The sequence below is a fragment of the Micropterus dolomieu genome, linkage group LG21 (genome assembly GCF_021292245.1).
Source record: "Micropterus dolomieu isolate WLL.071019.BEF.003 ecotype Adirondacks linkage group LG21, ASM2129224v1, whole genome shotgun sequence".
Classification (NCBI taxonomy): Eukaryota; Metazoa; Chordata; class Actinopteri; order Centrarchiformes; family Centrarchidae; genus Micropterus; species Micropterus dolomieu.
The window spans coordinates 29,365,229-29,388,151 of NC_060170.1; the positions used below are offsets into that span (position 1 = coordinate 29,365,229).

Here is a 22,923-nt window from a genome sequence, read left to right on the forward strand (position 1 = left end):
TATTAAATATATTTAAACATTTGCCACAGGTATTTATTATACTTATATTTATTATTTATGGTACAAACAAGAACTTCTACACACTAGATTCTGCGCTACCCAAGAACAAGCCTATTACTGAAACCTTGTGCATACAATTAAATAAATGTGGAGATTTTAGTGTAGTTTTTATTTGTACCACCTGTTGTTGATAGCCCTTGCAGCGCCTAGCAAAGCCTTTCTGCCAGTTGAGCGGCAGACACTTTAATGCTATGATTTTAATTTATAAAATTACAAATATGGCATTCTCACATTGCAGAAATTGGACCATACTCTGCATTTTATCTGTATTTTCGATGAAATGACAGGATTAGTCTGCTCATAGACCTCCCATATGTCTTTAGAGGTTGCTTCAAGAAGAAGATTAATAGATCACTAGATCTCACTCTCTCTCAATATACCTATGTCTATGTTGGAGTCTCAACATACACGTGTGTTTTGTGTTGAATGTAGTGTTAAAATGTTCATAAAACAAGGAAATTACATATTCTTTTCTTGTTAGGGAACAGCAAGGATGGGACAACTTTTTATGAAAGTTAAAGTTAAATGAAAGGAGGAAACTCCAACACAGGACACTGTAGTAGCAAGACTGTGATAACTTGCTGCCCTTTTCTTCAGGTCATTTGACAGTGTACTTGCAATATGGAAGTGTATGTATGTACCTTTGAATTAGAGTTTAAAAATGAAATGCAGCATTCCCACATCTATTGCAGAAGTAATGCAGCTGGTTGACATGTCCATCCTAATAACTGTTCAACATCCTGACCCAACATACATGTCATAGCTTCTTCAGTGTCATAATTATACAGACATGCCCAGTGTATGAGTAAATTCAGATGTAAGTTACAAATAAAAAGAAATGAAATGAGTGTCAGACATTTTGGGTATTTCAAATTTTGTTTTATTAACAATGCATCCCTTTGATAGGATTGTATGTTTCTTTAGGTCATCAATGCCCCCCAAAACATACTGTACACATTATACAAGGGAAACCACAATTCAGGCAAAAAAAAAAAAAAAAAAAAAAAAACTTTTTAAATTATAATACAGTCTTGAGGAAAAAATATAAATAACTTTTTTTTCTTCTCTGGTGGAGCTCACTCTATGGTACAGACGTATAATAAATAGATCGGGTCTGACATCACTCAGCTGATCTATAAATCATCTCTCTATGAGTCCATTTGTGTAGCAGCATTATAGCAAAACAAGCCAATGGAAACAGAGATCCCCCGTTTCCCTGAACCTTTTACAAATCCTTTAGTCATCCCCCCCTGCCCCCCCTCCTCCTTCTTAGCCATTGACAGACAGTAATATTGCATTGTGGAAATAGATTCAGGGGTAATTATATTCCTAGGTTTAGAAGCAAGAAACATGTTAAGGTGATGTTACAATTTTGCCATGCTTGTTGCACATGCAGCGGAGGTTAAGCACAGAGGTAAGAAGGCCTAGAGCTGGGTGGCTGCAGGGCTTATGCAGGTTTCAGAAACGTCTGTGAGCAGAGTTTGGTACTAAATCTGTAATGATCAACGATGAATCATTCTACAAATAACTTGTGTGACCAAACATCTTTCCAAAGATCAACCCACCTCCTGAGAAGCTTACTTATAATGCAATGGCTGAAGAAAATCATTAAAAGGTCCTAAACAAGTAAAGGATGGTATTAACTAGCATTAAATGACATGCTCTTCTCCTCATGTACTGCGAAAGGGTGGCATATATAGTGCTTTAGAAAATACTATACTAGTGATGTTTGATTGTCTGAGATACAAGAAATAGAAAAGTAATTGGCTGTCTGTGCTGACAAGAGGCTACAGGTTGTAGGAAGTGGCGAGGCAAGAGAAGCATAAGCACATATCTGGCTAGAACAGATCGCAGCTAGGGGTGGGACATAAACCAGGAAGGACCCAGAGATGTTTTAAAAACAGCAGGACCCTTCTGTAGTGCTTTGTTTCATAAGGATAAAATAACGCAGGATCTGAGGAATCACTGGGTAGACACAACAACATGCCTTATTCATTTCATTACAGAAATACACCACCTCTGGAAAGAGATAACAGGTTGAGAGAATCTTTTTTAAAAACACAATGTGAGTCTTTGTCTTAATGATCCAGCTTGTTCTTAAGCATTATGTTGATGTATTATTGAGGGATGCTCAAGATTGCCAACCCATCTGAAAACAGTATTTGGTTAAACTGCTCCCCCTTTTTCCTGTAAAAAAAAAAAAAAAAGAGAGAGAAAGAAAAAAAAAAAGTCTGAAACAGCATTAGGCGTGTTAGGTTAGATTTTGTTTCCAGATGCTGACATCCTTTGTTTCCAGCGTGTGTTTGCTAGAAGAAAGGCGAGTGATGACCACCTCCTCCTCTTCCTTGGCTGTGGTACTCTGTTTTGAGCAACAGATACATGGTAGATGCCTCCCCATTCTTCTAGCCATAACTTATATTCTCTCAGTCGTTTTTTCCATGTTTATAGGTTGGCAGGACCAGGGCTGTGCAGGGAACGCAAGGGGGAGGATGATCAGGATTCTGCAGGAGGGGCAATATCCTCTTCAACAGGTTTTGGTAGCTTTGTAAGTATTGCCTCTGCTTCCTCGAACATCTGGAGAAGAGAAAAGAGGGATGTATTACGTAGGAGAGTAAACACAAAGATGAAGAGTCTGTAGGGGAAGTGGTAGTATAAGGTCTTACTGGCATGAATTGCACGTCCTGGAAGAGTTCCTGTATGAAACGTCTTGAGGTCAGGCGAAACATACAATGGGCTAAGAGGTGAGAAACCTCGGAGTACAGGCAGATGTCGTCAAACGCATAGGGAAACTTCTCCTTTATCCTGCAGGCAAAGGAGAAATTTAACAGGACTTACATTAAACCCAACTTCTATTGTTATGCAACTGAATATGCATCTCAAAAAATGTGTGTTTAGAATCAGGAGGAGAGAGAGAGCTTTACGTCAGTAGTCCTGTTTCGTGGCCTTTGGTTCCTACAGAGGAGCTGAGGTTGATGATGAGGCGAAGCACCTCCTTTCTCAGCAAGACTCGGGAGGCGGGGCCATCTTCTGATATCGCCTTGCCACCTAAATGACACATAAATAAATATTCAATATTCACCACAAGAAATACAATTAATATAAAACAGTACCACTGAACAAATACTTTTCTTTCTTTGTTTTCTTATTTCATCTTCATTTTCTTTCTCATCATAGTGGTTTGTTCTTGTCAGCTGGGTGTCTGTAAGGCCACTGTTAAGTAGTTTAGGTGGACAGGTCAAGTCAAGGTATGTGCCTTTTCTTTTTTCCTTTGTCTACATTGTGATCTGGATAACTGGAGTTACTTCTTTTATACTGACATCAAATATTAAGGACAGCTTTTTTTAATGCCACAAAGTTTAATTCAGATTTTTTGGCATATTTTGTGTTATCTGTCTCAGGATTGTTTGTTTTTGAGAAAAAAAGGCTTTCCAGGTTAAATAAAGTTTAAAATAAAAAAATTAAAACCAAAAAGGCGATAGTCAAGAACCAACTACGCTGAAGACAAATCTAACAGAGTTCTAATCATTCATATTTTATTGAGACATTTCAGCTCTGTGGCACCAACAGTGAAATTGATTATAATATGGTGAAAATATTAAACAAACTCATATTTTATTGTGGAACTAATCTAATATTGAAAATGTGTATTCATAGCAAAACTACAGAGAGTAAGAATTAAACACATTTTATTGCATTTTTACGATAAGGGAATGACAAAGTAATGTTTTTTGTGTGTAAAACATGACATCTTGAGAAAGTCTTGAAAACCACACATCCCTGCAGGTTGTGGTTATTCGTGGTCTTACCTATGACAATGTCACCAGGTGTGGGCGTGCTGCAGACTGAGCCTTGTGACACAGCAGCATCGCTGCAGCCTGACACCCCAGAGAACTTGGACTGAGGCATCACCTCCAGACGATGGCCGCTCTGTACTCCCCATGATGGGAAGTCCACATAGTCTGGCAGGAAGAAGATCTTTTGTTATATTCTGCACTGAGGTTAAAGTATGTCCAAGTGAATGGCTGAATGTGTGTGTCGGCTCACCTGTACGAGGGTGCGTGCTGTTCATCTGTGGCTGTGTGGGGTATCCGAGGACGATGGCTCCTACACAGTAGAGGCAGTTTTCGTCAGTGTGATCCTGCAGCCCAGTCTCCTCTGAGCCCACCGTGTGGTTCTGGGTGTCACCTCGGCACACAATCAGCTCTGAGATACTGAACTGTTGCTTCAGCACGGGGACAGCAGGGCGATCACCTACAGAGGAAAAAACCACGGTGAGCACAGACACACCCATCTGTTTCCAAATCTTTTTCTTCTCACATTTTTTGGGATTTCATTATCACTTAATCAGGCATAAAAGCTGCATTTACCATCTCCATCACCAAAGAGGAAGCGTTTCCGCTCCTCAGACGGCGGGCTGATCCTCTGCTGAAAGTAGGCCGAGTCCCTGATGTGGAACATATTGTTGATGTCCATGGGCAGTGCTAGGCCAACATAGTCGTCGTTACACCCGTAGGTGGCGCTGGAGACCATTGAGCGCACTGAAGAGCAGCGGTGCAGAGTGCTTTGGTTGATGGGACTGAGTAGTTCCTCTTTATCCAGAGAGGCAAAGCTCAGAGCCTTCAGAAACCTAGGGAGGGCAAGAGGAGAGGTGCTTGAGAGGATCCGGGGGGAGAGACTGGGACAGAAAAGGAACGTGAGGAGCAAGTGAAGAAAAGTTGGATAAAAGCACAGAGAAAGACACATAGTGAATAGAGGTTGGGGATCACAATGGGCTCTAAAGCCCGACATACAGGGCAGCAGCTACAGGTAAGCTCACAGCAGAGGACAAAGTGTGATATCACTGCCTTAAAAAAATGATAAGTTCCCTTTGGCATAGCTTTAAAATACCAGAAAGTACCAAAGGATCTGTTTATAGTTTCGTAAGTTTTTTTTAGAAAGGTCAAAATATGATTTGTATCCTTTTTCAAGTCAATCAGCAGAAAATGAATCGGCAACTACATTTCGTTAATTTATTAATCGTCCAAAAATCTCAACATTTACTAGTTCAAGCTTCTAAAATGTGAGGATTTGCTTTATATAAATGACTATCTTCTGACAAAACAAACTATTTAAAACTTGTGATAGGCTTATTATTTACTGTTTTCTGAGGTTTTGTGGAAAAACAATACTTTAATAAATACTTTTTAAACTATTGGACAGACAAAACTATTTGAATACGTCACCATGGAATCTGGGAGACTGCTGTACATATCTTCCCAATTTTTTCCCTTTCAGTTTATGGATTAATTAAGAAATTAATTCAGATATTTTTCCCTCACAATTTGTATAAAATGTGATTTAAATTTCAGTGCAAGATTGCTGACATGTAATTTAAAATTATTACCAATGAACCATTATGAGTAAGACATCTACATTGTGGCACCCATCTCTACCTGTGTGCTGTTTATAACTCGAGGAAGGGCTCTAAGAGGAGGGAACAACCAGCAACTGACCAATCTACATGGCGCAAATTCACACTACGGGGCTACAGGAGTCAAAGCAATGTCAAAACAACTGGATGCATAGAGCTATAGTTGCAACTAAAGTAAAAGAAGCAAGGGCGCATTTGTTTGGATCGGTGCTAGACGCTACATCTCCACTACGGAGGACACTGGGTAGGTCCACCCACCGCGGTACGAGTGTTCTGGACAGCCTGCGGTATGGACTTAAGACGCTGGGTTCTGGGCAGGTACCCCTCCTATCTGATATCCTGACAGACACAGCAAAAGGTGCACAAAAAAAAAAAAAACACTCACACCTGTCATTGCCAAGGTAAACAGAAACAAGACCCTACCTCAGGCACATACCTGCCTATAGTGCTGCAACAGCACCAAAAAAAATGGGTTTAAGTTTTTCTCTCAGGAGTAAACATGCATTTTGTTCATGCAACAACAAACATATCATTCAACAAAAGTAATGAACACATTTCATGTAGACAAAGGAAAAATAGATACATTCTGTTTCAATAGTGTCAGTGTCTGCTTCCTGTCATATTGTCCTTGTAGCGATGGCTGATTTACCTGCGAGGTGTTAATCTGGAGTCCAGGCTGCCGGTCTTCATAGTGATGGTGTCGGTGAACAGCACGTCTTTGGCTGGTGAAGCCAGCGCTTCGCTGTGAGACAAAGACGGGTGTATCCTCTGCTGCTGCAGCCTCTTCAGTGTAGCGTAGCCCAGCGCATCTCGTGGGCTAGTGTACATGAAGCTACAGTCAGCCAGGCTCTTGATTGTGGTTACTGACGGAGACTTGAGAGACTGAGCTCGGCGGGGGAGAGTGTGCGAGGAGCCCGGCGGTACCAGAGAGACAGCGGACTTAGACGTGGGCACGTGGTTGGTCTGAGCCTGGGGGGTGAGGGAAGAGAGCGTTTTGACAGTCTTGGCTGACACCACTGTGTTGAGGCTCACACAGTCAGAAGAGTCTGGTTCTGGATCGGGATGCTCAGGGTTTCCAACGGTCTCCCTGGAGGGACTGGAGCTCATGGAGCTGATGCCGCTGGTTGTGGTGTCCGTGTTAAAGCTCTGACTGCGGCTTTTAAACTGAGTACCTCCCCCGCCCCCTCCCACATTGCCTCCACTAGACGAGGAGCCACCGTCTCCTGCTAGACGCTCTCGGCTGCTCTGCTCCCTCTCCCGGCTGGGGTGCTCCACGGCACCATGGCCTCCTAAACCACTGAGTCCGAGGCCTGAGCCTCCTCCCCTGGCCAACCTGCCGTCCACAAGCTGCTCCTCAGAGCCCCCCCTGGTCCCAACAAAGGATGTTTCTAGGCTGACTGTGGGACTCTTGGGCATTCCTCTGCCATTAAACACAGAGGTGAAGACATCCCCCTGGTTTGGACTGTAGACAGAGGGTTCTGTCAATGTCCTGATCCTCCCCATCTTGATTTCAGTAGGTGTGCGGGAGCCTGATGGGGTCTTGGGGTCGCTGGTGGAGCGCAGCTTCTTGCTGGGGAGGGACAGGGAGTTGAGGAAGCGCGTGCGAACGAAGCGTGTGGAGGCCAGGATTGTGAAGGGGCTGCGGTCCTTGACTGGTTTGGAGTGTAGATAGAAAGAGGGCTCATCCTGGTCCAGAACATCGCACTTGTCATCGTCTAGGATGTACATGTCTGAGAGCACAAAGGGTGAATTAAGAACGCAATAGGAGCAAAAAAAAAAACAAACAAACATAATCATCAAAAATACCTGATGGAACATTATCAATACAACTAGTACAGTTTTTCCAACTGTCTACAAACGCTGGTAATAAAACATACACAAAGTCAGCCCCACATACTTGGTTGAGACTCGCTCTCGCTGTTGTGCCGCGAGCTGGTGGATTCAGAGTTCAAACTGAGCGTGCTCGGTACTGAGGAAAGTTCAGAGGTCAACTGCGCATCGACCTCTTCTGGAGTGACAGGCCACAGCGTCCTGCGACTGTGTCTGACCGCATCCCAACCAAACTGCTTCAGCACTTCACAACCCTGCCTGGTCTTGGAGATCACACCCAGCACATAAACACATGTCCTGTGGACGGGAGACGACATTTGGTAAACATACTAAACGTGTTCTGTTAAGCCATTAACACAAAAACTTGTTTTAAAAACTTAAAACAATAAGCTTACCCTCGCACTGACAGCACCTCACAGTGCTGTGCCAACACGAGGATGTCAGGAATGACATTCTCCTCCTGCAGGAGATTCAGACCCCAGTTTGAAGAGCCAATGTTCCCCTGCAAGGAAAACAACATGCACCATCAGAGCCATCTCTTTCAACAATTATTATTATTATAGCAGCAGCATAACTGAGATGACAAACTGATAGCAAATGATACTGACCAGGGCCCAGAGAGCAGCCTTCAGCTGTTTAATGCCCTCCCAGGTGTCCAGCATCGGGGAGCGAACCGTGTAGCTGAGGTCAGGAACCACACTCTGGAGAGGAACAGAAAAAGACAGACCTTTAGAAAGGCTGCTAAATGTGCACGAACCACTGCTCTCCAGAGAAATGTATAAAATTAACCATTTGGAAGAACAGAGCGGGTGGTGGAACAGCCAAGAAATAAGCCTAAGTAGTTACCTGAGCCTCCAATAGATGACAGCCCGTCTTATCATGGACCAGCTGACCATACAAGTGCACAGGGAGATAGACATTTGGTCTTTGTAACCTGGAGAGACAACCAGAGAAATATTAGGCACACACTCTGCAGTGCATCCCGTGGCTCGTCAGGTGATGACAAACTCCAGCTTCTCACCTTTGGTTGCTGCGTCTGACGTAGTTGTCTCCATCAACAGGTTTGCGGTAGGTTGTAAGTGCTTCGTTGAGCTGCTCCTCTATCAGGTCTACATACTTTAGGTTGTATTCCTGCAATCAGAAAGGCATTTAGGTCAAAGGCTCAATATTAGTGTGTGTGGTTTTATTATAATATAATAGCCAAATTAAATTTAAAATACATTACTGGGTTGTGGGTTGTAAATGAGAATTCAAGATCCTGATTATACCTTCTGCCATTTATCCAGCTGTTTGCTGACATAGCCCCTTTCATTAAGGTAGGAGAAACCTTTAGGAATGGACAGGAACCTAAACAGCAGAAACAAGATGTTCAGTGTGTTTAAAGAAGGTTGATGGACTACATTCAAAACTGAAACACGTCATGTACTTTAAGCCATGTCTGGAAAGCGGCGCTGTTGTGGTAAACACCCACCTGAGGAGCAGCAGGAGGCCCTTGTCTCCCAGGTGGGACAGGGCTGGTTTCAGATGGATTAGAGCGTGGAGGTTGGCCTGTGAAGCAGCAAAATATGCCAAATCAGACAACAGGAAGGGTGGAAATACGATGCTACAGTCAGACAAACACTAGCAACTCTATCTAGTTGCCTTTCAACACTTCAGCACTGCCTCTTTAAAATGTCCATAAACGGCATTTAAGAAAAACTGAGGGCAGAATTCCTCCTAATCTGACAACCAGCTCTTTAGCGCTACTGCACTGAGAGCACGCTAAGGGGTGAATTCACAAGAGGATTGCACGGCTTTTGCATCGGGTAAACCTGCACAAATAAGACAAAAAAAATGAAGCCATAACTGCGCTGCCAAGCAAATAGCGACTTGGTGCCCCGGTGCTACTTACATTTATTTAAATGAGGTAATATGCATACCTCTGTTGCAAAATCTGCCCCTTCTATGCAAAAAAAAGTCCTATTCACAAACACAAGCACTAATAGCCACACGCAGTTAAGAATTAAATTATTAGTATTTTCTGAGAGGTGGGAGTGAATGAAGCACATTTATAAAGGCTGTCACACCCAGACTTTCCAGTGATCATGGCAGCCGTGATTGTAGCAACAGTGCACCACAGTAGATTATATGGGCACTGATAGCACAATACCTGATATTCACCACAAGGAAATGAAACTGGAAAACAACATAAAACCTACTGCTGGGAGAAGTGGAAATGATGGTTATGCACAGCACAGAGCAGAGTAGAGAAAACAGCTCTCCAGGCGGCGAGAGGCTTGATGGAGAGCGCACAGTTAAAGCCTCCCAAATACTATTACTCTGACAAAACACTCCACACAGAGTGAGTCATCCCGCAGATAGAAACCAATAAAAGAGCAGGGGAGTTAATAAATAATTAGAATAGCTTAGGAGACCTTGAGACGGGGCAGATAGTGGTCGCAAGTGATGCACAATTCATGGTGCTATCAGCGGCCGGAACCCATTCTTTGTGACGCGTGACTCACCTTGTCCTCACAGGCCTCGTCCAGTATGTCCAGGGCCTCCATGGACACGGCCTTGCTGTGGTCGTGAAGCTGTGTGACCAGCAGCTCCATGCCCCAGCTACTGAAGAACTCCACGCTCGCACGCAGCAGCACGCGGAGGTGTTTGGTGGCATACAACCTGCAGACCTGCTCGGTAAGACAAGAAGCATTGTCCGAGAAAGAAGGGACATTAGGATGTTAGTAGCAGGTCTTTAGGTGCAGGAACAAAGCAGTGATGAAGAGTAGCTGGGATTTAAACGCATTTGAATTCAGCTTACTGTGACACACAGATTACCTTACCCCATACACCTGGGGTCCAGACAAAGTTTTCTTTTAGTAATATGATTTTTTTTACCTAATGACTCAGCAATATGATGTCTAATGTTTTAAACAACCTGGGCTAATTGGTAACATGTGCAACTGTACTGCTTTTCTAATCACTGCTAAGAAGTTTTTTTTGTTTGTATGTCACGCCCTCCTTGTTGTGTCTTACATCAGTAGCAGCAGTGAGGATCTTGGAGAGGATCACTCTAGCCAGACCGTCTCTGCTGTAGTCCAGTGTGGATACAGCAAGTTTCAGCACAGCATCCTGGTTCTTCACAGAGCACAGATTCAGTAGGCTGCAAAAAACAAAAACAGAAAACGAAGACTTGTGGACAGAATCTTAATGTGTCAATCAAACATTTCTGAAAGTCTTGGGCCCGCATTCGGTACACTCACCACTGAAACAGGCCACATTTCTCCAGCAGTTTGACTCCCTGTGGGTGCGCAGAGAGCGCCCCCAGGAAAAGGAAGTAGTGTTGGCTGAGTGTGGTGAGCAGCCCGTTACTCTGAAGACAGCGCTCCGGCTTCAGCCCTGAGGACGAGGACAGCCATGACACCATGTCCCTCACCAGGTCCTCCAGGTAACCCTGGCCGTCCTGGTGACAGTGGGAAGAGGAGAGAGAGAAAAACAGAGTGAAAAGGCAAGTTAGAAAATGACCAAAAGGTCAAATAGTAATGTGTGTTATTATGTGTTTGTGCGCACTTCTCTAACCTCATCCGAGTCCATGAGGAACTCAACAAACTGACAGCCAACAACAGTGAGCTGTCTGGCCTTTGGGTGATCCAACGCCAGCCCTGCATACAACTTACTACTGGGCTTATAAAAGTACAGCAGCCTCCGCACAAACCTGCATCACAAAGAAGTATTAAAATCAAGATGTCAGAAAAGTATGTCAAACTCTTACAAATGTTGAAATGGCTTTTTGATGACATGAAGCAGTCTTGCCTGTGCATCTGTTCATCTTTGTTGTTTCTGAGGTTTACATTTGGCCACTAAGAGAGAAAAACATTTAAACGTTAGGCAAGAAAAATTATAAATTGGTAACAGTCTGTGGTGCGACATGAGAACAGCCTGACCTTAAGGATGGTGGCAATAAGCAACCAGTTCCACTCCAGGTTGTTCTTGTGGTTGAGAATGTGACTGTCTCTCAGGTTTGTCATCAGTGCTTCTTCTGTGTCCTGAACAAAACACAGAAACAATGATTTGACTATGTAAAAAAAAAAAAAAAAATCAGGAATACAAAAATGTTGATTATTTTACAGTACAATAAGAAGCACTACTTATAATGCAAGTCTGATATTCATTTTTATTTATTTAATTCATCTGCTTTACATTGCGGCAAACAGCACATCTGTCCTAAAACTGCAGAAAACTACAAAGTCTTAGGTGTGTTTAGCTAAGCTTAGCACAAACACTGAAAGCAAAGGGAAACAGCTAGCTTAGCTTCATTAAGTGTGATGTTTAATAACTTCAAAGCTGCCCAATTCTAACTTTGCATCTTGCACATTTAACACACGTGATTTAAGGAACAGTTAGTATACATACCGAAGCCCTTAACAGGCATTGTACATTTTCAAAACTCTAAACAACATCTTGGTCACTCTTGGATGAACTGGTGGCTAGCTTTCTATCTATCAAAATATTACATGTTAATGACTACTATTGAGGAGAAATTACATATTTCACTAAACCACTAACTGTTTCCCCTTTTTCAGTGTTTCTGCTAAGTTAAACTAAACACACATCAGACCTTTATACTGAACGCACAAAGATGAATTTGATACCAACTGTGGATAAGAAGGCAAATAAGCATATTTTCCTAAATGTATTCCTGTAAACTACCTGAAAATATTGCTGAGGCACAGCAGGTAGCCAAAGTTACAGGTTACAAAGTTGCAGGTTTCTTGCACATTTTCCAGACTCAAATTTCCAGACATCCCTGTTACCATGTATGTTACACATTCAGACTATTTATGCCGAGTATTTTGCCAAATAATTGCCAGAAGATTGTAACTAGGCACTGTACCAAACCAATTTTGTGGCTGCTGAGCCCACACTCTCACTCAGAAAGCTGGACAACGTTCCACTGTCAAACATCTCTGACTAAAGAGGAAATAAACTAACCGGTGCAGCCTTTAATCTGGCCCGCACGTTCTCACACAGTGGTTAACATTTTGGCTGTGCTGTTGTCTTACCCTATGCTCCACACGCCACGAAAAAACAGACACAGAATATACACAGAATAGATTTTTCCACACTCTCTTTTCTTGAAACCCTGTGAAAAGCAGGTTCATATTTACCTTAATGACATAGATGTCCCTGTAGACACGAGAGTGTGACTCTCGGCGGCTGTGTGAAGACACAGACTTGCGGATGACTTGGTCCAGGTAAAGACTGTGGGGTTTCAAACCTTTCTTCTTCTTCTCATGGAAACGCTTCAGATTGTTGACTGCTGCACTTGCTCGACTGAAACCACAATAAACGTAGGGGATATATGGAAATTTTCATATCAAATTTGGTTTACAAATTTACACATTCAAAATATGTTAAGTTTGTGGTTCACTTCTGTTACAAGAGGCTCTACTGATTAATGTACCTTTATGAGAGAGGGTAAGTTTAAAGATAAAAGCAGTGTATTTGTACTTACAGTCGTTTCTGTTGCGGGATGTCAAAAGAGGCTGCCATGTTGATGAGGGTGGGAAGGCAGTGCAGGTGGTGACTGTGGGAATGAGGAAGGATGGTGTTTGCCTAAAAAGAGAGGGGCAGGTGAAGGAAAAAGATAAGATGCTCTTAGTGTTACTCCAGGAATCCACTGACTCCGGCTATGGCACGTTACTGCTGCGCCACGGGTTTGATGTGTCCTCAGCACAACATCAAATTCCACTGGAAGCTGCATTCCAGCAGCAAAACGTGCAGCCCGCCCCACGTTATTGACTTGTTATTAATTTGTCCTTTATGTGCTTCTACTACCTTCTTCTCTATGTGACTATGTGTGACTATGAGCTCTATGTGACCCCGTTTTGTTCCGCTGCATTTCAAGGAGCATTTCAGAATCAGAGCATTTTGCCTGCCTGATTTTGCAGACATGTTTAAATTTTGTTGATTTGGTAAGCGGTGTTTGCTTATTGTGCTTCTACTATGATTAAGCAGGCTACATAGGTAAATGATTTCATTGTGTCCATTTTAACTGTGTTTATTGTTTTACGATTGGGAGTCTCCTCAGGGTGTTTTATTTTGAAAATTGACCGGATTCTCTATGCCGTTCAGTGCCGGACTTCCTGCCTGGTTCGATCTGCTCTGTGCTGCTTGATGCGGCTAGCGGCAAAAATAGACCTGCTACCTATTCTCTGCGGAGCGGAGAGCCGCTTCTGGGACGCTTCAGGGACGCGCTGCTGCTGCATCTGGTGCACTCACTGGACAATAACGTCCGCGATTAGCTCCGGCAACGGCGGCACAGCCGTATTGGGCCGTAGCCGAAGTCAGTGGATTTTAGCCTTTAAAATCACAATAACTCAGCCGTAGCAGCCAGCTTTTCTAAAAACACAAATCTTGCAGATTTATGTAATGCTTATTTTGCAGTAACACACAAGCATAAACATTTAGGATAGTTTCTTTTTTAGTGTGCTAGATTTCAGGGTCCCAAACAACACAATAAATACACATGTCAGAGATACCTTCAACTTTAATATTACCATGTGTAGAAGTTCTCCCAACAGGATGGTGGCTCTGACAGCAAGCTGATCATCGCTACTGGTCACAACTTCAACAAGACCCTGTAGTGACAAAGGGGACAACAGACAAGAGGATATTGTTTAATAGTAAAATTCAAAACTTAAAACTGCTGTGCACAGATGTAATGCAAATGTGGTGTAAAATTTGTATAACCTTGATAACTTTTTATAAATCAAGGTCTAAAAAACAAACTCTCTTTAGCTCACCTCTAACAGCCCACTGGTGATGAAGGCAGAAAGAACAAATGCCAGATAGTTGTCCATCAGATCAGGCCTAATGAAGCAAACAGAAAAAAATTAATTTCATGACTCGATAAAACAACTGACAGACGCTATTCCATTTCTATTCTCTCATATCATCACCCACCTCGAGCGGGCCCGATGGGGTAGGATGACTTTGGCCTCAGCAGCAACAAATCCATCAGAGAGTCTCCAGGTGTCCTGGAATCTGGCAGGGTCTGAAGAAGACCAGAGCGAGGATTATCTCATAAAGTGTGTGTAAAATATGGACTCATTTGGGTTTCAAAGCATTTAAATGTAAAAGTTTCGATTATGCTTTCTGCCATGATCATACGAGGCCACAAACCTGCAATTACATATTAAGTACTGTATGTAAAAACACCCTAATTACTACATAAATATAAAAATGAATTCTGAAGATCCAAAAGAACAAAAGATGTTTCACTCACCAACACTTAGAAGAGCTTCCATGAAGTCTTGAGTTACAATGGGCACAGGAAGTCTGAATATCTCATATAACACCTCCAACAAGCCTTTCTGCAGGGCCAATTATATTAGAGCCATCAGATACACACATTTGATACAGCACAAACACTGAAAAAACACTTCTAATGTCTCAGTATTACTGCTGTGCAGCAAAATACTCAAATTACTTGAGGGTAGTGCAGAGTGATAATATCTGATTTGATAAATCTGTGCCGTGGCTGCCTTTGGGTATATCTCACTCTGTGCTCTTATACTCTGATTTCAACCAGACTCCACCCCAAAACAGGAGAATATTTATTTTGAAGTACTCAATCAGGTCAATGTGGCCCATGTCATCACCAGTATTAGTTGTAGTGGAGGAGTTGAGGCTATTGGCCATAAAATTTGAGAGCTAACACAACAATAAAGCTGCAAAATAAAGTCTGGTGTGACAAAATCTTTACAAGTTATTTATCAATCAGGTCTGTTTCAATACTCACCCTAACTTCCATATTTGGTATGCAAAGCAAGCCAATTAAAGACTGGATTCCCGAATTTCCAGCCTTGCAGAGGTTGATAATACCTGAGTAAAGAAAGAGACAAAAAAAAAGAAGAAGAAGAGACATTTAAGTTGCATTACATATAATCTATTTATTTACAAGTCTCATTTAAATAACTACATCCATTACTTCATCTCAGTCCTTACCAGACCATGAGCGAAAAGATGCCACTATGGCCATTCTACTCGACAAGAAACGAGACTCTCTGTCCTCCCTGTGAACACGAAAACACACACACACATATATTAAACACAGGACACCATGTCCCATTATAATATGGGGGAAAAAACGTAAAAAGCATTTCCCACAGGATCAAACTCCACAAAAGCAAAACAGAAAGCACATCATCAAAGAAGTCAAGGAGAATCAATAAAATTTATTTTCATACAAAAAGCAAAACCTTTCAGATTGACTTAAAGGATTATCGTGACTTAGCCCGCTTCATATCCTCAAGCAAGTCATGCTGGAGTCGAGCAGCCCTGATAACAAGGGTCGAATTACAGAAACACTATAACAAACCCTCAACTTTCTCAACACATGGTCCTACCAATATAGGAACACAGCAAATCATAAACAAAGGCAAATATCTGAACACTATCTGTTTGTTTCTACTGTAACAGTGAGACTTTTCATACCCACCCCACCCCACACACACTCACTTGAGTTGCCCTTCAGCTGTGTCTGCGTTGTGACGGTAGTGAAAATCTGTGAAAGGTGCCAAGATTTGCTGGAGGACCGAACACACACAAAAGATGGATGAGTACAAAACACGACGGACTTTGGAGCTCTTTATTCATACTTGAAAATGAAGTGGAAGCATTCTTAAATATTCCCATGAAACAACAATAATTAACCTGCTTCAGGTCTCATATGACATCCATGTGAATATTAGGACTGCGGTGATGAGATGTTTCTGTCCGAGGTGTCTGTTTACAGACAATGAGGCTTTAGAGAAACGCTGTAACTGATTACTGTAATCTCCATGGGAAAAAGACGGGCAACTAACGGCTACTAATCCTGACTGGAATGACTCCCAGCACACTGGCTCATTTATAAAAGGCAGCTTCCCCTGAATTCGTCTTGTGTGTTCATGCGTACCTCCAGTTCGACGTCAACACGCACGTACTGACGGGTACGTGGGTGGTTGAGTAGATGGAGGACGGTGGTGATCAGAGCTTCGTTGATGCGGCTCAGCTGACAGTCAATCACACTCTTCAGGATGGTGCAGAGGCCTCCCCGTTTGGCCACCACCTCTGGGTTCTTCAGGGCTACAGAGGCAGTAATTCAACAACAAAGAAATATTAGAGGCATTTCATATTTCTTCATAACAAATTAGGTGTTTCTGTCCACTAATGTCGTAGCTTCCCGAGGCCTCTTCACGAAGCCACTGTGTGTGCACAATTAATGGTTCTCCATCTCATAAGGCCAGATACTCACCTAGCTCACATATGATAGCGATGGCTGCACGGACCATGCGGTCTCTCTCCTGTAGTCCATCAGTGCCCACAGCAATTAGAGAGTTTGCAATAGAGCTGGGGAACAGCATCGCATTGACAGTGATAATCTACAGAGGGAGAGAGAAGTGGAAAACAAGAGTCATCAAAAAAGTCCGGACAAACAGAGACTAAAAAATATTATTTATGGCCACTTTTTCTAGGACTCTAGAATAGTGATAATGGAAATGTATTTTTCATAAAAGGCCAGGCTCTATGTCATGGAATGATCACAGGCGTTGTATTACTGCCAGGAGGGCCAAGAGTCCTTTCCTGAAACCAGACCCTGACTCGTATGTGTGTGTGTTCATGTACACGAGTGTGAGTGTGAAGAGGGTTTACAGTAAACTACAGAAAGAGCTATAAATAACCTCGACTGCAGAATCGTGCATACCGGCATCCACAAACTGAAACTGCTTTCTGGTGGTACTATGCTGGCACCAAGGCTGAGCAGTATGGGCAGAGGGCAAATTTCTATAGCAATAGCAGTGACTGACTCAATTAGAGAAATAATGGCAGTGGAGGTATAGAAATTTTAAAAAACAACATTATCTTACCTTTCGGACTAGTCTCAGAGCCTGAGTCCTCTCCCCCTCATTGCTCTGCTGGATGTCAATGCATCTAAACAAGCACACACGCATAATTAGGCATGTCTTTTCTTTTTAATCACAGTAGGAGAAAAACAAGCCACTGAAGCAAAGAAAACATGTGAACACTAAGCAATATTCTTTGACCCACAAAATGTCAGCCAGACAGCACTTTTCCACCTGACTGGCGTGGTCAGAGCGGGATCTCACCTGGCTATCAAATAGTCCACCTGCAGTCTGAGGACCTTCTGCAGCACGGTGGTGTCTCTAATGAGGTAGCGGAGCGACCGCAACCCTGCAGCACGCACTTCCTTAGCCTCATTCAGTAGAGCTAGTCGCAGACTGGGGGTTAAAAATCAAATTACGAAATGGACATGACGAGATTTACTAAGGCTTTACAAACTATTGTTATTTCCTGAATTCTTTCATAAGCACGATGATTTCTGATTCATGCTGCTTTTCAATGAAAAACCCATCAAATTAATGTTCAAAATGCAAAACATCCCAACGGATTACTTACAAACAATTTCACATGGCTGCATAAATAACAAGCCAATGAACTGGAAAAGGACATGGTGTATAATCACTAACTATTGGTTGCTGGTAACACTTACCAAATGATGATTTCTTCATATGTGAACCCAAAGTTTTCCTCACGGTGGCTAATGCTGCATAGCAGCTATAACACAGAGACAGAGCAAAAAATAAATTAACTGATTATTACAAGGAATGCTTTAACATGGCTGTGGTCAAGGACAAAAGTAAGCCTACAGTCATTTTGGTAGAACTAGGACCTCTGAGGGTGTTTATAAGGCAGCAGCCTTCAACTTAGAAGCTTTGTTTCACAGAGTTTGAGTCCAAAAAAAGCATCAAACTAGGTGACTATCTAACAAACAGCACAACACTTTCCTGCACTGCGCAGCAGGAGCCATGCAGGTGTGTTTGTTGTATTTTTCCATTTGTCTGTTACATGCTGACTTGCTTGGAGTAGGTGAATCTTGACTGGATAATGTTATGCTGTGCTCATGTTTGTATGAATATATGTGTTGGATATATGGAAATAGAGGGTGATAATAGAAAGCAATCAATAGGTTGACTAATTGTGTTGTATTCCTCTGCCTATTTACTCCTGTTTTTTTTGTCCCCTACCAGCCCCAGAAATGGACCCTGTTTTTAGCATGAATTGCCATTTTTAGCAGTTCCCTCAGCACAGGTCCTCCATCATTAACCGAGGCCCACACACAGCTGGTGTATACATGATTCAAATTGTATGTACATAAAAGCAGTTCATTATAAAAACAATAAGTCTTCAGTGACAGGCTGTGCCAACTGGCAGGCTAAAGCTAACAACAGCACAGTCTGAAACGCATTATAACCACAAAGCAATGAGCTCCTTGGGCAAAGAATGCTGCCATTTCAGAGCTGCCACCTTCCTTTTAAGCACCCGAGGCACAAGTCAGTGCTACTCGTTCACAGCAGTTCAGTCTACCCTCAATGCAGCACCAGCAGGGGAGCCGATGAGTGTATTAAACTGGTCATTTTTGTACAAACTGTTCTTTGCGTATATCTCCACTCTCCCTCATCATAAACTGCAGAGCAGAGCAGGAGGAGAGATGGAGCGGGATGGGATGGGTGATGAGATGCAGGGCGTGTAGGGGGTTGTTTTAAACCAGCTGTGATGTCAGAGCCCAAATAGGCAGGAGGAGGGGAGAGGAGATGGGGAGAGGAGCAGCATGTGACACTCTCCGGGGGGATTAGGTCACCCTCACTGTCCTGGAACCCTTTTAAGGAATCAGAGGCATGGTTCTCTGACAGACGTATACACAGACATAGACACACACACACGTCATGGCTATTACCCTCCTTAGCTGTAAACAAGAGAGTTGGGTGTACGGATTAGAGACACACAACTCAGGCCCACACACAGCTTTCAGCCTGCTACAGTGCCAGCTGCACAAGGCCAACGCTGATTGGCTGCAGAACCACCAACGATTGGTCAAAATATGTCCAAGACAGACAGTCAGACCTAGTTTAAAGTTTTGCACATTTATTACACTCTGTTATTTTGGTTCAAAATAATAGGAAGACTGGAGACTGTGTTTTGGGTGGAAGGCAGAAAAACACCCTGGAGAGGTCCATCACAGGGCTGACGCAGGCCATGTCCACACCAAGAAAAAGACTCAAATCTAAAACCACTGTTTACATGTAATAATAACTTCCATCTGCACAAAAAAAAAAAAGATTTCTCTGTCCGCCCTGAAACCCCAACACAATAAGAAAGCATCCTCTTTTTTACCATTTGCAAACAATACATCTGTGAGGACAGCTATTCCGCTAGGTCTCAGCATTTTAAACCTCTGTTCTGATGCCTCCTACTGTCCACGATCACTTGTTTTATGTTTCAGTTTACCTGAACACACAATTTGGTTGCTTTCCATTGACATATGAGAAATCTGGATAGACATCAACCAGTACTGTACTTACTCGCTTTTACCATCAACACTACAGTGCAAAACTGAGACAAGACCGTATGACCGTTTATCATCCATGTACAAGGAGACTAATGAAACAAAGTTGAAGATTTTAGAACTGAGAGTGTCTGAAGTTCATAAGAACAGCAACAACCAGACATTAGAAATCTCAGGTTTCACAGTCAATGGGCGGCTCTTGATACACTTTAGGTCAGAGTGCTTTCGCATCCCTAGAGCTTCTATTACATTCACTGTCAACATCACAATGACAGGCACAGCTAGGCCTGCTGGCAGTAAGACCCAAGAGAGGAGGACCAGCAAGAGGTCGGTGGTGACACTAGAGAAGAGGGGGAGCACAGCTAGTCAATCTTTACAAATATCTGAACAGTGACTCAACCTTTTTGAAAAACTGTTTATGTTTGTACCCATGGCCTCAACAGGGTCTTCCTGCTGGTTTTGGGAGATAACAACACTAATTCTCAGTGATGTCAACTTGCCTAAAATTACAATAAAATGCTGGGATAAAAGCACCATAACCTGACAGCCTTACCTTTATGAAATTGTTCAGGTGGCCCAATTTACGCATGTTACTGACTCCATGTGGTTTGGCCACATTTTGAAGGATTTCACGGAAGTTTTCTGACGGTTCTGCAGGAGAAAGAGAAGGAAATACAACGTAACTAAGACAAGTATTAAGCCATTGAGCCATAATATCTTTCAATGAACCGTAATTGATATGTTGCAGGAAGGAAGTTGGTTTAGCTGGTCAAATTAATTTAGTGTGTACATTCAAAACAAGGTCTAGACTGTAAAAGCAAGACTTGAGCGGGGAAGTGTTGTATATTTTCACTTCCTTTCAACTCTTATGTGCTTACTGTGATGCTAAATGTTTTTCACAGAAGACAGAGATGGTTTTCAGAGTATTCTCTGGGCAAGAACCAGCGACTTCAGAGTAGTTTAGTTTGCATGGAAACCAGTTCCAGATACTGCATTTAACCAAAACGATAAATATTGTAGAAACAATGAATCCACCCACCTAATGAATTGCATACAGAATTTGTCCCCAGTAACAAAGTTTACCAGAGGATGGGCCAGATTTTGTTTTAATCTGTCAAATAATAATAGCTATAACTATCAGTCATCAGTCTAAACAATAAATTAAACACAGGAAAAGACTATTAAGAGTTTCAAAATATGGGACTATTGGAAACTGTTCCCAAGCACTGTATTTATTTGTACAAAATGTACAAATGTTCTTTTATCCATAAACAAAAAAACACTAAAGTGCCATTTACTTATTAGATTTGAAGAAAGTAACGCAGCTTTTGTTAACGTTTTTCAGCCAATCTTAGAGTAAGATATAATGGTGCATAAATGTATCAGATATAACCAGAGGTCCATTAGATGACCGGATGGGAATCAGTCTATACATGCAACAGTCTCTCGCAAATGGATTTGGGCTAGTTTAAGCATGTGTCCCATCCAAGTGCTCATCCGGGATTTTAGCTAAATACATCTGTTTTATATAGTCTATGCATCCATCCCAAGTGGGCCAATCTGGTCCAATGCTTCACACACAACCAACTATGTCACTGATTTGGGTGAAATTGATATCATCCGGCTGCTCTGCCTCAATTCCCAGTGATTATCCTGATGAACATAAAGCTTTATTTGTCTAAAGTAAGTAAACCAGACTGTTGTTAACTGCCATCAGCTAATTAGCTCAGTTAACCGTGCTGCCAGGACTGGCAGCTCACAGTACCGGGGGAATGTTGGTGTTTAGACCTCAAGCACAGGAGCTTTGGACCTCCGGGAGGAGGCCGGAGCCAATGTGTTGACAGATGCTGAGCTGGCCTTCTTGCAGTTGGAATAGTAAGTAATAATAGCTGGCTTGCTATGCCTTGTGTTGTTGAACTTGCATGATGTTTGGCTGTGTTAGCAAAGTTGTCAAATCCCTAGTTTTGATTATAAGTTATGTAATGATAACAAATATACGTGTACAGCGGTCCATATTTACATCAGTGGTGTGATGTGAATTCCACTCTTAAACTGGGGGTGCCAAATACAAAAAACACCAGTTCTTGAATAATGTTGATTTAAGCTCAATAAACAGACAATATTTGACTGGAATATCTCCCATTTGTCAAGGACGTCACTGATAATGGAAACCCTGGCCCAATGTAAGAATGTGTATGCAGGAAAAACTGCCCACATGGGCTTTATTATCTTGAACCCTTGGGCACAGGCTTGGTTTAGTCTTCAGATTTATGAGTGTACACACCACCATAATGTTATGAAGCTCACACTCTGGCCTGAAATGAAACACTGATGTGAAACAGCACACAGATTAAGTGTACCCCTTATGTAGTGGGCTTGAATCATATCAGGTTTGCTGTTCATGCTGTATTCATCAGGTGCAAACTATCCCAAGGTTTACATTGTTTGCAGCCGGTGCCTGTGTCCCAGCCTGGGACTGGGACAGAAAACCTCTGCTCCATGTAAACAAACTGATATGCTGTGCTGCTGCTGGAGGAGTCATTTCTGACCAGGCTGTGCAGCTGTGTGCAGCTGTGTACCGCTGGAAAACCCACCCTGCGCACACTGTGCTGTCTAAATGCTACTCTGCTACCAGCCTTGAACCCAATTTTTCATACAGCCAGCGATGACCAATGCATGACTACAGCTCTTGCGGTTGGTTGGCTAAATAACAGGCTATCGTGCCCACTCACACCAATCACAACAACAGAGCGTCGTCATGGCTGGTTAGCCGTGGCAGCTAGCTAACGCTAACTCAGCTAGTTAGTTAGCTCGCTACCGCCTGTTATTATGATGTCGCTAGCAATGTTATTAGACGACACAGAAAGGGGAAACTGACGAGCAGCACTGACAGGACAAGTGCACCGACTAACGGGATTTTCACTTCACAGGGCAAGTGTTTGCAGAAACGCTCCTCATCCATTTTGAACAATAATCGCTTTCAGGGTGATGTGATGAAGCCTCTGCTTACCTCTGGTCAGATCCAGCGGTACGTTCTCTTCCCCGCTGTCATTCCGACCTGTCAAAAACACACACCGCCGACATGCTGAGGGATCACTCCGGGGTCATCACGTGCATGAGAAAATCTTTTATTGCATTATCCCGCTATTACAGCTATCAGTGAGTCGAGATTTTCACGCTTACCTCGCATCCGAAGACTCCGGATAGGACGGCCGCGGAAGCTGGCCGCCAT

At 42.7% G+C, this 22,923-nt stretch overlaps 1 protein-coding gene across 2 annotated transcripts; it reads right to left on the bottom strand.

The window, feature by feature from the left end:
* Nucleotides 1-917: 917 nt before the first annotated feature.
* Nucleotides 918-22,923, bottom strand: LOC123960312 (rapamycin-insensitive companion of mTOR-like). Of its 2 annotated transcripts, none has more exons than XM_046034997.1 (37): nt 22,875-22,923; nt 22,702-22,749; nt 20,245-20,342; nt 17,838-17,902; nt 17,434-17,565; nt 17,194-17,257; nt 16,581-16,707; nt 16,242-16,411; nt 15,803-15,870; nt 15,290-15,357; nt 15,084-15,166; nt 14,568-14,655; nt 14,246-14,336; nt 14,086-14,152; nt 13,840-13,920; nt 12,795-12,895; nt 12,448-12,613; nt 11,224-11,325; nt 11,093-11,139; nt 10,859-10,994; nt 10,543-10,742; nt 10,316-10,442; nt 9,805-9,969; nt 8,772-8,848; nt 8,569-8,647; nt 8,322-8,431; nt 8,147-8,234; nt 7,909-8,001; nt 7,696-7,802; nt 7,368-7,597; nt 6,120-7,200; nt 4,428-4,687; nt 4,105-4,311; nt 3,867-4,019; nt 2,982-3,105; nt 2,724-2,862; nt 918-2,634 (listed from the first exon to the last, which is right to left on the bottom strand). In XM_046034997.1, exons 1-37 carry the CDS (start codon nt 22,921-22,923, stop codon nt 2,554-2,556), a joined length of 5,172 nt encoding a protein of 1,723 aa, XP_045890953.1. In that variant the 3' UTR covers nt 918-2,553. The 2 variants fall into 2 exon arrangements, with proteins under 2 accessions (XP_045890953.1, XP_045890952.1); XM_046034996.1 differs by having other exon boundaries at nt 4,428-4,735.